This window comes from Rhinopithecus roxellana, chromosome 2, assembly GCF_007565055.1.
Source record: "Rhinopithecus roxellana isolate Shanxi Qingling chromosome 2, ASM756505v1, whole genome shotgun sequence".
Taxonomy (NCBI): domain Eukaryota; kingdom Metazoa; phylum Chordata; class Mammalia; order Primates; family Cercopithecidae; genus Rhinopithecus; species Rhinopithecus roxellana.
In genome coordinates this window covers 85,011,261-85,026,374 of record NC_044550.1, presented here as the reverse complement: position 1 = coordinate 85,026,374, position 15,114 = coordinate 85,011,261, and the positions used below count along the sequence as shown (strand labels likewise).

General features: G+C 39.8%; 1 protein-coding gene and 1 non-coding gene across 3 annotated transcripts in view; one reads left to right on the top strand and one right to left on the bottom strand.

Moving 5' to 3' along the window:
- Positions 1-15,114, top strand: part of NR3C2 (nuclear receptor subfamily 3 group C member 2) — a 363,388-nt gene that overhangs the window by 322,512 nt on the left and 25,762 nt on the right. For both annotated transcript variants that reach the window (XM_030920434.1, XM_010368448.2), the window contains exon 8: positions 4,122-4,279. In XM_030920434.1, coding sequence (XP_030776294.1) covers positions 4,122-4,279 — 158 coding nt within the window. The remainder of the gene's footprint in view (positions 1-4,121; positions 4,280-15,114) is intronic.
- Positions 12,827-12,933, bottom strand: LOC115896324. Its single transcript, XR_004056206.1, has one exon. It is a non-coding gene; the product is annotated as a U6 spliceosomal RNA (small nuclear RNA).

Genomic DNA, 15,114 nt, shown 5'->3' with positions numbered 1-15,114 from the left:
GAAGCCAGGAAGTGAGAGTTTCCAAAAGGGGTGTAACAAACAGCATGGCCTCCACAGAGAAAGTTGATAACCCTGATAGAAGGCCACTGGAGTTGACCGTTAGGCATCGGGCAGATGCTAGCATGCCAGGGACTTGCTGATTGATGAGAAGCTTTTTTGGGCTTCTGGAACCAAGTATGGGAGGAGAGAAGTTGATGGCATAAAGTGCCAAAGGAGACAAGAAAGGACAGGATTAGCTTTGACAAGGATGTGCGGCAGTTGTAACTCCGACAGCAGCACAGGAATTTTCCAACAGAGGGGAAAGAATTTGAGGAAGCTCCCATCAGATGAGGGCAAGACCCAGAAGGATGACAGGAGACAGTGTGGAGAGGAAAACTCTGAGCCTTATGCGATGGCCACTGAGGAAACTGAGAAATGTTCCAGATGTTAAGAGCCTGAAAGGATGCCACGGCGAGTGGCATGGACTTCAGAGGAGGAGAGAGTGACAACTTGGAGTATCCAGTCTGTGCCTAGCCCTTGCCATGGGTCCCTGAAACAGAGGTGTGGGAGAAGGGGCAGTGATCAGTAAAGTCACTTGGAGAAAAGGGCCAAGACTAGCCAAGGTACTCAGGATTGAATGCATATGAAGAGCTGCTGTTTCCAGCAGAGAGGGCCTGGGCCTGCGGAAAGTAAGCTGGAATCAGGTAGCGATCAAAGCAGGAAGAGGGGAGGCAGTGGTGACATGTGTAATCATCTTGCTTCACCTATGTTTGGCACCTTGCAATTTGCAAAGTGTTTTTCCATATATTATCTAATTTAATGCCTAAAATCACCTTGGGAGATTGATAGGCCTTTTCTAAAGTTGACAAAATGGAGGCACTTAAGTGTGATGTGTTGAATATCCTCTATGAGCTGGATAAAACCGATGGCTTGGGACTTTACCTCTAGTGTTGTTCCTGCTACCCTAAGAGCAGGCACCAAGAGGCTGAAAGGCAGGCGGATGGCAGGTGGCACACAATGGCAGCAGTGAGGGCGGAGTGTCCAAAAGGCAGAATCACAGACTCCGTCCGTAGCAGAGGGGGCAAACCGGCAGTCCTGGTAGGGAGGTGGGGCCAGCAGTTCACAGCTGTGTTTTATTTGGCCAGCACAGGTTTTTGGGGTTGCTTTTGGCCTTTTGTTTTATTTTCATTGAATTCAATTGCCCAGGGCAGGGCGTGTTCTCTCCAGTTTGCCACAGGCCCCACCATTCCTCAGTAATTACACCCAGCCCCATCTCCCGCTGCTCTTGTGTTTACAACCCCTCACCTGCAGGGTCCTCCTCCTGCTCCACTCTTCACCAAGGTTTCTGTTGTTCCTGATTTATTCTTTCTGGAGTATAACTTTGGAACTATAATCTTTAAATTCACTGAAAATGATTTTACTCTTCTTCCAAGCTAGGTCATTAACCATTACTGGTTAGAAAAATGTTTAAAATTATGACAAATGGATGATAGAATATAAATGAAACATTTTTTAAAGTGCTTGTGATACTAATTCTTTATGAATGTTGACTACTCAATCTAAATTGATGTCTTATCCTTTTACATCTTTTTACATATTCACTCAGCCCATAATAGATTCTGATATCATTTTGAAGCTACTTGAATTAATTTATTAGCCCCCAAGTAGCTCAGTAGTTTGAATTCTGATTTTTTTCAATGCAGAAAAAGCAAAATGAAAAGGTAGGAAAACATAGGTAAAGCATTTTATGAACCATAAAAACTGCAGGCTTTAGTAAGCTTGTTTGGCTAATCTGTGATAGAACACATGAAAATTTTTCATCTCAGGAATGTCAGATGCACACCTGATGTCCAGTGTATCAAAGTTTTTCGGGACGGACATCAGAGGCTCTCATGTTCTTGAGGAAAGCAGACAGACTTCCACCCCAGTTGCCTCTTTGCTCTTCTCCAGATTTTGGATGATTTCCAGCAGCTCTGCTGCATTTAATAAGTAAATTCAGAAACTCTGGGCAGAACTCCAAAATTTGAGGTTTTGCTTAAGTTCTCTTTATTTGTGGGTTTGTTTCAACTTCTAAAAAATCTGGCTGGGAAACTGGTACGCTATATTTCAGTTACAGCAATAATATATAAGTAATACTGTTTGACAAGTTGTTATAATTTTTAGAATTTTTGATCTACAACTATCAGAAATGTAAATTTGATTAATCTTAGATGTACCAAATGGTATTGAAATATAATAGTGAAACATTTATTCTACCACTAGTCAACTTTTCATGTATGGGGTGATGTCCATATAAGTATCTATAATGAAAAACTAAACATTTACTTTGTACAGTTTTATAACTTATATGCTAATCTGTGGGTGGGAAGTGTAAGATATTTGCAAACTTTTCCTGTCTTTTAGAAAGTTTTAACATTAAAATTTTGGTAGAAATTGGATTTATGATTTTACTATTAACATTCTGGTCATTACTGTTCTTTATGTTTTTTTACTTTTAAAATAAAGTTTTATTTTAAGGAGAAAAAATACTATTTGTTATATAATGGATAGCATTTAACATTTAATGTGAATGTCAAATATTTTAAACCATAATATTGTGGCAGCCTCAGGAATTTGTGCAGTTACTATTAGGGATTTACTTTTCCCCTCACAAAAATAGACTTAAATAAATGACAAATCAAACTTTCAACAATTAAACTCAAGAAGATTATTAACATAATAGTAGAAGTTAATTTGCAAGATAATCCATCTTTTTATAGGATAACAGAGTTTATTTGGAAACAGCAGTATGCTTGGCTTCCAGGGTTGCACACAATACTCAGAACCATCTCAAAGTGCTGATGACCAAAGTAAATAATTATTTATACCAGTTATGGGAAATTTGAAAATATAATTGGTAATTAAGAAGTGAAAGTAAGAGCAGTTTCAAAATCAGAATGTTAATATCCCAAGATGAATTTTTGTTAGGTCTTTATCTCCTAAAAATAAAATTCTAAGTGATTTTCTTATTCAGTGTTAAGGCATAAACATAACTATTGGCTATAGTGGGAAAAAAAAATGCTTAAATTCTGTCCTACACCTGGACTTCATTTCTTAATAAAGTACTTTCACAAATGTCCTGGGACCTGCTTCTCAGTGGGTCACAGAAGCACTTGATAAGCTTACAAGTCCTGAATTTCAAAGTATTCTTTTTTTAAGTGAATTTTTAAAAAAACATACAAAAGCTGGCCACCACATAAAAGGAAAGAAGAAAATATTATCCTTAGCTTTCTACCTTATCAAAGATACAGATGAACATGGTTCATTCTCTTTGAAAGTTTTAAATTTTGCCTTGCGGGCAGAGCCACTGTTGGTGTTCCCTCCTCACACACATAAACCAGTATACATGAATCCTAACTTGCCAATACCTCAGAGATAAGAAAATATATTTTAATGTACAGACGCTTTAGATGAGGTTGTACTGGGAGGTCACCTGCCTTAGTGGTCATGCGATCCTGGTGCAAGGTGGATAGAAAGTGCTTCTTTGTAAGCAGCATCCTCCACTTCGTAGATGGCCAGTTCCCCCGAATGTCTTTAATATTTGAACTTGAGAATGAAGATGTTGATTTCTAATTCTAGCCCCAGCCTAGATTGTCTGTGGCTCTTCAGTTATCCTGGAAAATCAAAATATATTTTCCTATCTCTGAGGTATTGGCAAGTTAGGATTCATAAACACTTGGATGACCAGCCACAAGGCAATGTGGCATTGTGGTTAAGAGAAAGGCTTTGGAAACAGACAGACCTAAGTTGATACCACCCCTTCTCTGCCTTTTTTTATTGTGTCCATGGGCAAGTGATTCAGCCTACAGTGTTCAGTTTCCTCATCTGTAAAATGAGAATGATATAATAGTTATGTCCTAATATTGTTGTCAGGGTTAAGTGAACTAGTCTGTGCGAAGTGTATAAGACATATCTGATAAATAGTTGTTGTTCTTTGTGTATGTATGTGTACAAGTATTTGCCAGTAGACAACTGCCATATTTATTCATAAATGCAGTTGAGATTTAGTGTCTAACCTCAAAATCAGTATATGGCCTTACCTGCTAAGAAGCTAAAGTTGTTTTCCATCCTTGAAATTTACATGTCTGTTTTCCTTAACACAGTTCCAAAGGATGGCCTCAAAAGCCAGGCTGCATTTGAAGAAATGAGGACAAATTACATCAAAGAACTAAGGAAGATGGTAACTAAGTGTCCCAACAATTCTGGGCAGAGCTGGCAGAGGTTCTACCAACTGACCAAGCTGCTGGACTCTATGCATGACGTGAGTAGAGCCCCTCCTTGGTTCCTAAGTGAAGGATCAGCAACCACATACATGCTGCTGACCAAAGGAAAGAGAGACTGAGAGTTTTCAGGGTGTCATGCTAGACCCCTGTTGACTCCATTAAGGATGTCACCATGTCCAAGGGGCTGAAGAAGAGACCCAGAGCCAAGGAATGAAACATAGGGTTTATTGGGTACTTACGTAAAGGATGGGCTAAGAGTAGTGCAAGAAAACCACTCCCATTTATAAAAAGCATTCAGGTTATATAGCATTTCCGCCTAGCAACCTCCATTTAACCCATGACAAAGGGCCTCGATCCCCTGGACAACCTACATTCCAAAGAATGGGCCAGGGATTCAGATGTCCTCTATAGATTAGGAGTGAATCTCCAGGTTGGCCACTCCCAGATTCCTTAGCTTAGAACTCTGAACACATATTCTTCTTAAACCATAGGGTCATTCTCAGGGTATGCTTGAGTTATTGCTGTCAGGTGGCATCTGCCATACACAGGGCTTTGGGAAGAATCAGGGTAAATCATCTGTTGGAAAGCAGCAAGAGTTAAAAACTGATTAAGTTTAAAAAAAAAATTTTTTTTTTCAAATAACCTTTGGAACAAACCTCATTGACAGCAGAGAGTATTCCCTGGACCAGGGAAGGCCCTCAGATTTGCCACAGGTGTCAGATTGAGTTTCACATTTTTGCTCGCAATTTAGGAAATGTTTGGTTAATAAAAATGTTTGCTTTAACATTGCATAAATAGTGTCCATCTTCTACAACTGTTAATCTAATAACCCAATCTTTCAAAAACATTATTAGTGGTTCAGGGCCAGCTTGGATCATCTCAATCTTTGCCAACTTTTGAATCTTATGTTCATTATTCTTCATAGGAGTCACCTTTCTTGTGTCAATACAGAAAGGAGATTCTAAACTTGTTTCTAATTTAATCAATTATAGATATAGCCGAGGTGGTTTTAGCAGTTTCTACAAAATTTTGATTTGGATAACTTGCTTTGTATGTCATTTAAAATATGCTTCTTGTTTCATTTTGCAAGCAGCTTCTCCAGTTCTGGCTCATAGAATGTTGTACGCAGTCATGCTAATTTAGTTCTTCATATTTGTGAAGTTTCCATACTTTCTTTTGGAGAATTTATTGCCTAAGTTCAGCCTGTAAGATCTGAGTAGTAAACTCTTTTAAAAATATTTTTCTATTAAGGAAAATGTTGACAGGCTTGATGACCAGTATTATAATGGTGTTATTATGGAAATAATGGTCCATCTTTTAGAAATTCCATTATGACAGCAGAATGTTATCCCTCTGTGGCAACTAATGGCATAAGGTTGATTGATAAAAGAATGCCACTTTCCAGTGTTTTACACTGAGACCCTGTGCATATCATTTACCTCTGCTTTCTCTGAACTTTTCATATGACAAAAGTCAAATTCCCACAAGGCGAACTCAGTAATAAATAGTTTTGCTAATTGTCAGTGGCTTAAAGAGTGTGACTTAGTGGAAAATCTTAGAAATAAGAGATGATGGCAAGCAAGGCTTTGGGTAACACAGCAAATTATGCTCTTCTTGACTCACACAAAAGGAAATGCAGGAAACTGGAGCAAAGTCTTCCCACTCATTTGATGCTGAAACCACAGATCATCTACATGAGAACACATAGCAGATTTACTTTCGTCTGTTAATTTCGTTGAAAGGCCCTCTGAGTAGAGAATAGAATGGGGGTTTTGTGGTTCTTTCTTAAATTCTCTTATTTGTACAGTTAGGCACAAGTGCAATATCAAAATTCGTGTGATTATAGATGAAACATTCGGAAACAATTTCCATGTAATGAGGCTGACAACAGAAGTTAAACTTGGTTTTTCAAAAGCCCTTCAGAATTGACTTTCCTTAAGCAGCATAGCACGATGGAAACACTGAGGCCTCACCTAGTGGTCCATGGGTCAAAACCTCATTTGCTAGGTTTTTTTTTCTCTCTCTCTCTTTTTTTTTTTTTCCACCAGCACAGTGCTTGGCATAGATAGGAACTCAATGAATAGTTTTTTGAATGGCTGTATCATAAATGCTGTTTTATGCAAAGTTTCCCAAAGTAAATTAGTGTCCTTCGGGGTTTCTTAATTGAGGTAGAACTGATGCAAAATAAACTGAACAAATTTAAAGTTCACAGTTTTATAAGTTTTGACTTCTATACACACCTGTGAAATTATCACCACAATCAAGATAGTGAATGTATCTATCACCCCAAAAGTTTTCTCCAGCCTTCCTTTAATCTTTCCACCTACCCTTCTTCTCCTCAATTACTTTCTATATTGCTTCTGTTAATAGAGATTAGTTTGCATTTTCTAGTGTTACATATAAATGTAACAATGCAGTATGTAGACTTTTTTGGTCTGGCTTCCTTCACTTAGCATAGTTATGTTGAGATTCACTCATTCCATTTAATATCTAAATAATTTGTCGTGTGTTTTTTGTTTTTTTTTTTATTGCTAGTTTCCCATTGTATGGATTTTCCCCCAATTAATTTGTGCAGTCACCTATTGATGGTTGTTTGGGTTGCTACCAGCTTGGAGACTACTACAAATAAAGCCATACTGAGCCTTTATGTACAGGTCTTTGTATGGACATATACTTTCTCCTTTCTTGGATGAATGCCTTGTAGTGGAATACCTGGGTAATGTGGCAGGTATATTTTCATATTTTAAGAAACTGCCAAACGGTTTTCCAAAATGGTTGAACAATTTACTATTTCCAAGAGAAGCATGTGAGGTTCACATTGCTCCACACCGTTGCCGACTCTTGGTGTGGTTAGTCGGTTTACTTTCAGCCATTCTAATAGCTGCACAGTGGTATCTTACTGTGGTTTGAACTTGGTTTCCCTGAAGATTGATGATGGTGAACATCTTTTCATGTGCTCATTTATCTTTATGTCTTCTTTGGTGAAGTGTCTGTTCAACTCTTTGGCTTATTTTTCATAACTGGATAATTTGTTTTCTGATTGCTGGGTTTTGAGAGTCTTTATATTTTCTAGATGCAAATCCAGATATCTGACTGTAAGTATTTTCTCCCAGTGCGGCTGATCTTTTCATTCTCTTAGCAATGTCTTTTGAAGAGCAGGAGTTTGTAATTTTAACTAAGTCCTGTTGATGATTGTTTTCTGTATGGGTCACGCTTTCAGGGCTGTATCTGAGAAGCCCTAGTGTAAGCCAGTGTCACAGAGCTTTACTCTGTATTTCCTTCTAGCATCACTGTCCTCCACTGCTAGCCTGTGTCTTGGAAATCATTTTTTCATGGTCTTTATTTTGAGTACCTTTGGTTGTTTCAAATGGAAGGGTAATATCAATTCACCTCACTCCACCTTGGCTGGAAGAAGAATACCACTTTTTCAGAATCATTGGAATCATTTTAATTCTAAAAGCTTTATTTTGAAATATCAAAAATGTTTGATCTTAAAGGTGGCCTGACAGAAGCATGTTGAATACTCTATTTATATTCCTTTTCCAGACAGAACATTGAAAAGTGCATTGTAAGTCTAGAGGGACCTTTCTAACATTCACACTTACTCAGACTTGAGACTGCCTACAGCTTTTTCATTAGAGTAAATTAGTGAATCAACAGTTGTGGAATTTTCTCTGCACTGGCTCTATACTCAGAGGCTAGTTCTGATCATCGCCTTGTGAAAAAAAGAGCATTTGTTTCTAAAGGTCACACACATAAGAACCTTTGACTGTAGATCAAAGTTCTGCTTAAACCATGTGTGTAGTATGCCAGCTCTCAGCATACATCCACACCGGTCTCAGGACACACGTGGATTTCTTCCACATAGTACACATACGTGCTGGAAGAATGGTCCCAAGGTGGGTGAAAGGCACATTCTCTGAAAGAACAGGTTGATAGTTGAGTGTTTGAATCGGTTAACAACTTTAATGAATCATAAGCCCTCTGAACTTCAATCTTTCCCCCCAAAAAAATTCAAACAAAGCGGCTGTGGTAAGGATACTAGGAGTAGATGTACTTTTGCATTGTAAATGTTTAGGTGTCATATGTAAAGCATATAGAATCCTTACTCTACTAGAAAGAAAGAATTGACAATAATATTTTTTTTAGTTCTTACTAAGAATAGCAATTTCCTATGAGTGAAAGAAGCTTATTTCTAATGAATTTATTGCTAACTTCTATTCATTCTTAGAGAGATCAAGAACTATTTATGTTATGGTCATTGTGTAGAACAGTAAGTAACAAAGATGGTATTAATAGTACCTCTTGAGGCAAAAATTGCCCTTTTCCTATTAAACATATGTTGCAATTTTATGTCAGTATACACACTTAGTAAAAATGTGCCTCCTGCCTAGCAGTATAGACAGTACTGCAGGGATACACAATATGATACCAACCCAACCCCTGATAAATAGTGTTCATAGTATGCCAGCCCTCAGGACACATGCACACAACTCTCAGAACATACATGGATTTCTTCCACATGGTACACATATGTGTTGGTAGAATTAGGTAAGCTTAGAGTTTACAGAGGCAACTGGAGCATAATGCAAGGTAGAAAGTAATCAGGTGTTCAAACGAGTTCCCTGGATGGTGGGACCCCTGAGAGCATGTATGTTTATGTATTCATCTGTTGGTGAGCCCTTGCCACATTCCCAGGACCAGTGGGGCCAATGCAAACAGAAAGTCTGTCCTTAGTGATCGATAGAGGACGATGTTCATCTCATTCAGCAAATGCTTGGGTGTCTAAAAGTGCCAGGCAGTGTCATAGGAGGGAGACACCCCCAGACAGAGCAGCCAGACAGCACCTGGAGGTCACAGGACAGCGTACTGGGACCTCCGAGGAGGTGGAGTTGTGGGCTCACTGACACTTATTCTACATTGGAACCAAGCCTTGTGAAGAAAGCAGAGGAGCTGTGCTGGGCAGGGGTCATGGAAAACTTCCAAGGGAGCGTCAGAGGATCCTTAATTAATGGAAGAAGAAACAGTCCCAGAGAGTGATTTCTTAAGTTCCTAGATAGCTGGTGGCAGCCAGAACTTCCTTGACTCACTGCTGAGTGCTCCGGATCCGGACGCTGCCATTATGATAGAAAGCACTTGTGGCTGATAGCAGCTGCTCGTTTTTTTGTTTATTTATTTATTTATTTATTTATTTATTTATTTATTTATTTTTTGAGACGGAGTCTCGCTCTATCGCCCAGGCTGGAGTGCAGTGGCCGGATCTCAGCTCACTGCAAGCTCCGCCTCCCGGGTTTACGCCATTCTCCTGCCTCAGCCTCCCGAGTAGCTGGGACTACAGGCGCCCGCCACCTCGCCCGGCTAGTTTTTTTTTTTTTTTGTATTTTTTAGTAGAGACGGGGTTTCTCGGTGTTAGCCAGGATGGTCTCGATCTCCTGACCTCGTGATCCACCCGTCTCGGCCTCCCAAAGTGCTGGGATTACAGGCTTGAGCCACCGCGCCCGGCCACAGCTGCTCGTTTTTAAGCTGGGCTGGATTTCAGAGATCAGAAAACCATCATCTAGGAATGTTAGGGACAGCTGCGCCGCCCTCCGGTGCTCCAGATTTGTTTGCGTCTTCCCTGGCATGTTCTGGAATTCATTGGTTATGTGAGGTGCAGGGTTACATCTTGAAGGCAGTCAACCTTGTTTTTATTAAAACATCGTGTGTGTAGCAGATCCCAAAACAAAATGTTAGTTGACCTCAACATGAGCTGAGCAAGCCTTGGCTTGGAGGCGTTTGCTTCTGTGCATGACCATTAGACCTGGATGAGAACCTACCCCTGGGCTGGGTAGGGGTCAGTGTGTCACTGAGATGCTCTTCTCTGCATGACAGAAGGAAGGCCTCTGAGGATCCCACTGCTGAATAGCTGCTTTCCATGTCTCCAGGGGCCATGCTAGAAGCTGACATGGCTCTTCTCTAGCCAGGCTCTGGGACCCATGGCTTCCCTGCTTCTAGAGGGGCAAGGTGGGTGGTGTGAGGAACAGAAATCTGGTGGTGCAGAAAATACTACATGTACACACTGGGGAGATGTCATTCTTTAGGTGAAAAGGGCGTTAAGTATCATTGACATGGCTGGGCGCAGTGGCTCCCACGTGTAATCCCAGTACCTTGGGAAGTGGAGGTGGAGGTGGGCACATCACTTGAGGTGAGGAGTTAGAGACCAGCCCAGCCAGCATGGTGAAACCCCATCTCTACTAAAAATACAAAATTAGCTGGGTGCAGTAATGCGGGCCTGTAGTACCAGCTACTTCGGAGGCTGAGGTGAGAAGATTGCTTGAGCCCGGGAGGCAGAGGCTGCAGTGAGACAAGATTGCACCCCAGCACTCCAGCCTGGATCACAGAGCACTACCTGTCTCAAATAGAAAAGCAAAAAAATTGTCAGTGAGTCAAAATATCTCACCAAATGAGATATTGCTACAAGCAGCAGAGACTGTTCACAAATTATTATTATTTTTAATTTTTATTTTACTTTAAGTTCTGGGATACATGTGCAGAATGTGCTGATTTGTTATGTAGGTATACATGTGCCATGGTGACCTGCTGCACCTATCAACCTGTCATCTAGGTTTTGTTTTTTTGTTTTTTTTGTTTTTTTTTTTTTGAGTTCTAGGGTACATGTGAACAACGTGCAGGTTTGTTACATATGTATACATGTGCCATGTTGGTGTGCTGCACGCATGAACTCATCATTTACATTAGGTATATCTTCTAACGCTATCCCTCCCCCCACCCCTCCCCACAATAGGCCCCGGTGTGTGATGTTCCCCTTCCTGTGTCCAAGTGATCTCATTGTTCAATTCCCACCTATGAGTGAGAACATGCGGTGTTTGGTTTTCTGTTCTTGCGATAGTTTGCTGAGAATGATGGTTTCCAGCTGCATGCATGTCCCTACAAAGGACACGAACTCATCCTTTTTTATGGCTGCATAGTATTCCATGGTGTATATATGCCACATTTTCTTAATCCAGTCTGTCACTGATGGACATTTGGGTTGATTCCAAGTCTTTGCTATTGTGAATAGTGCTGCAGTAAACATACGTGTGCATGTGTCTTTATAGCAGCATGACTTTGGGTATATCCCCAGTAATGGGATGGTTGGGTCAAGTGGTATTTCTAGTTCTAGATCCTTGGGAAATTGCCACACTGTTTTCCCCAATGGTTGAACTAGTTTACAGTCCCACCAACAGTGTAAAAGTGTCCCTATTTCTCCACATCCTCTCCAACACCTGCTGTTTCTTGATTTTTTAATGATTGCCATTCTAACTAGTGTGAGATGGTATCTCATTGTGGTTTTGATTTGCATTTCTCTGATGGCCAGTGATGATGAGCATTTTATCATGTGTCTGTTGGCTGTATGAATGTCTTCTTTTGAAAAGTGTCTGTTCATATCCTTTGCCCACTTTTTGATGGGGTTGTTTTTTTCTTGTAAATTTGATTGAGTTCTTTATAGGTTCTGGATATTAGCCCTTTGTCAGATGAGTAGATTGCAAAAATTTTCTCCCATTCTGTAGGTTGCCTGTTCACTCTGATGGTCCTTTCTTTTGCTGTGCAGAAGCTCCTTAGTTTAATTTGATCCCATTTGTCAATTTTGGCTTTTGTTGCCGTTGCTTTTGGTGTTTTAGACATGAAGTCCTTGCCCATGCCTATGTCCTGAATGGTATTACCTAGGTTTTTTTCTAGGCTTTTTATGATTTTAGGTCTAACATTTAAGTCTCTAATCCATCTTGAATTAATTTTCATATAAGGAGTAAGGAAAAGATCCAGTTTCAGCTTTCTACTTATGGCTAGCCAATTTTCCCAGCACCATTTATTAAATAGGGAATCCTTTCCCCATTTCTTGTTTTTGTCAGGTTTGTCAAAGATCAGATGGCTGTAGATGTGTGGTATTATTTCTGAGGGCTCTGTTCTGTTCCATTGGTCTATATCTCTGTTTTGGTACCAGTGCCATGCTGTTTTGGTTACTGTAGCCTTGTAGTATAGTTTGAAGTCAGGTAGCATGATGCCTCCAGCTTTGTTCTTTTGGCTTAGGATTGTCTTGGCAATGCAGGGTCTTTTTTGGTTCCATATGAACTTTAAAGCAGTTTTTTCCAATTCTGTGAAGAAACTCATTGGTAGCTTAATGGGGGTGGCATTGAATCTATAAATGACCTTGGGCAGTATGGCCATTTTCACGATATTGATTCTTCCTATCCATGAGCATGGTATGTTCTTCCATTTGTTTGTGTCCTCTTTGATTTCACTGAGCAGTGGTGTCTAGTTCTCCTTGAAGAGGTCCTTTACATCCCTTGTAAGTTGGATTCCTAGGTATTTTATTCTCTTTGAAGCTATTGTGAATGGGAGTTCATTCATGATTTGGCTCTCTGCTTGTCTGTTACTGGTGTATAAGAATGCTTGTGATTTTTGCACATTGATTTATATCCTGAGACTTTGCTGAAGTTGCTTATCAGCTTAAGGAGATTTTGGGCTGAGACGATGGGGTTTTCTAAATATATAATCATGTCATCTGCAAACAGGGACAGTTTGACTTCTTCTTTTCCTAACTGAACAAAAATATGGAATGCTTCACGAATTTGCATGTCATCCTTGTGCAGGGGCCATGCTAATCTTCTCTGTATCATTCCAATTTTAGTATATGTGTTGCCAAAGCGAGCACCATCATCTAGGTTTTAGGCCCCACATGCATTAGGTGTCTGTCCTAATGCTCTCCCTCCCTTGTCCCTGACCTCCCAATAGGCCCCAGTTTGTGTTGTTCCCCTCCCTGTGTCCATGTGTTTTTATTGTTCACCTCCCTCTGATGAGTGAGAACATGTTGTTTGCTTTTCTGTTCCTGTATTAATTTGCTGAGAGTGATGGCTTCCAGCTTCATCCATGTCCCTGCAAAGGACATGAACTCATTCTTTTTTATGGTTGTGTAGTATTCCATGGTGTTTATGTGCCACATTTTCTTTACCTAGCCTATCAGTGATGGGCATTTGGATTGGTTCCAAGTCTTTGCTATCGTAAATAGTGCTACGTTTTCTGCATATGGCTAGCCAGTTTTCCCAGCACCATTTATTAAACAGGGAATCCTTTCCCAATTGCTTGTTTTTGTCAGGTTTGTCAAAGATCAGATGGTTGTAGATGTGGGGTGTTATTTCTAGGTTTCTGTTCTGTTGCATTGGTCTATATATCTGTTTTGGTGCCAGTACCATGCTGTTTTGGTTACCATAGCCTTGTCATGTAGTTTGAATTCAGGTAGCATGATGCCTCCAACTTTTTTCTTTTTGCTTTTTTCTTTTTGTCTTGGCTATATGGGCTCCTTTTTGGTTCAATATGAAATTTAAATTAGTTTTTTATAATTCTGTGAAGACAGTCAATGGTAGCTTAATGGGAATAACACTGAATCTATAAACTATTTTGGGGAGTATGGCTGTTTTCATGATATTGGCTCTTCCTATACATGAGCATGGAATGTTTTTCCATTTGTTTGTGTCCTCTCTTATTTCCTTGAGCAGTGGTTTGCAGTTCTCCTTGAAGATGTCCTTCACTTCCCTTGTAAGATGTATTCCTAGGTATTTTATTCTCTTTGTAGCAGTTGTGAATGGGAGTTCATTCATGATTTGGCCCTTTGCTTGCCTATTGTTGGTGTATGGGAATGCTTGTGATTTTTGCACATTGATTTTATATCCTGAGACTTTGCTGAAGTTGCTTATCAGCTTAAGGAGTTTTGGGGCTGAGATGATGGGGTTTTCTAAATATAGAACCATGTCATCTGCAAACAGCAACAATTTGACTTCCTCTCTTCCTATTTCAATACCCTTTATATCTTTCTCTTGCCAGAACTTCCAATACTATGTTGAATGGGAGTGGTGAGAGAGGGCATCCTTGTTTTGTGCCAGTTTTCAAAGGGAATGCTTCCAGCTTTTGCCCATTCAGTATGATATTGGCTATGGGTTTGTCATAAATAGCTCTTATTATTTTGAGATATGTTACATCAATACCTAGTTTATTGAGAGTTTTTAACATGAAGGGATGTTGAATTTTATCAAAGGCCTTTTCTGCATCTATTGAGATAATCATGTAGTTTTTGTCTTTGGTTCTGTTTATGTGATGGATTACATTTATTGATTTGTGTATGTTGAACCAGCCTTGCATCCCAGGGATGAAGCCAACTTGATCATGGTGAATAAGCTTTTTGATGTACTGCCAGTTTGCCAGTATTTTATTGAGGATTTTCACATCGATGTTCATCAGGGATATTGGCCTGAAGTTTTCTTTTTTTGTTGTGTCTCTACCAGGTTTTGGTATCAGGATGATGCTGGCCTCATAAAAATAAGTTAGGGAGGATTCCCCCTTTTTCTATTTTTTGTAATAGTTTCAGAAGGAATGGTACCAGCTCCTCTTTGTACCTCCGGTAGAATTCAGCTGTGAATCTATTTAGTTCTGGGCTTTTTTTTTGGTTGGTAGGCTATTAATTACTGCCTCAATTTCAGAACTAGTTATTGGTCTATTCAGGGATTCATTATAGTCTCGGGAAGGTATATGTCCGGGAATGTATCCATTTCTCCTAGATTTTCTAGTTTATTTGCATACAGGTGTTTATAGTATTCTCTGATGGTAGTTTGTATTTGTTTGGGATCAGTGATGATATCCCCTTTATTATTTTTTATTCACACATTATTTTGAGAGAGTCATAGTTCATATAATTAGTGGGTGCTTTTGCATCTCGCTGTGGTCTGGTAGTTTTCCTCAGGATCACACTAGAAGCGGCATACAGGGAGACACAAATCTACTTTAAGCATTTCTCACCTCATATAGAAGAATGGAAGCTGCACATTTGGCTGTGTTCACCATT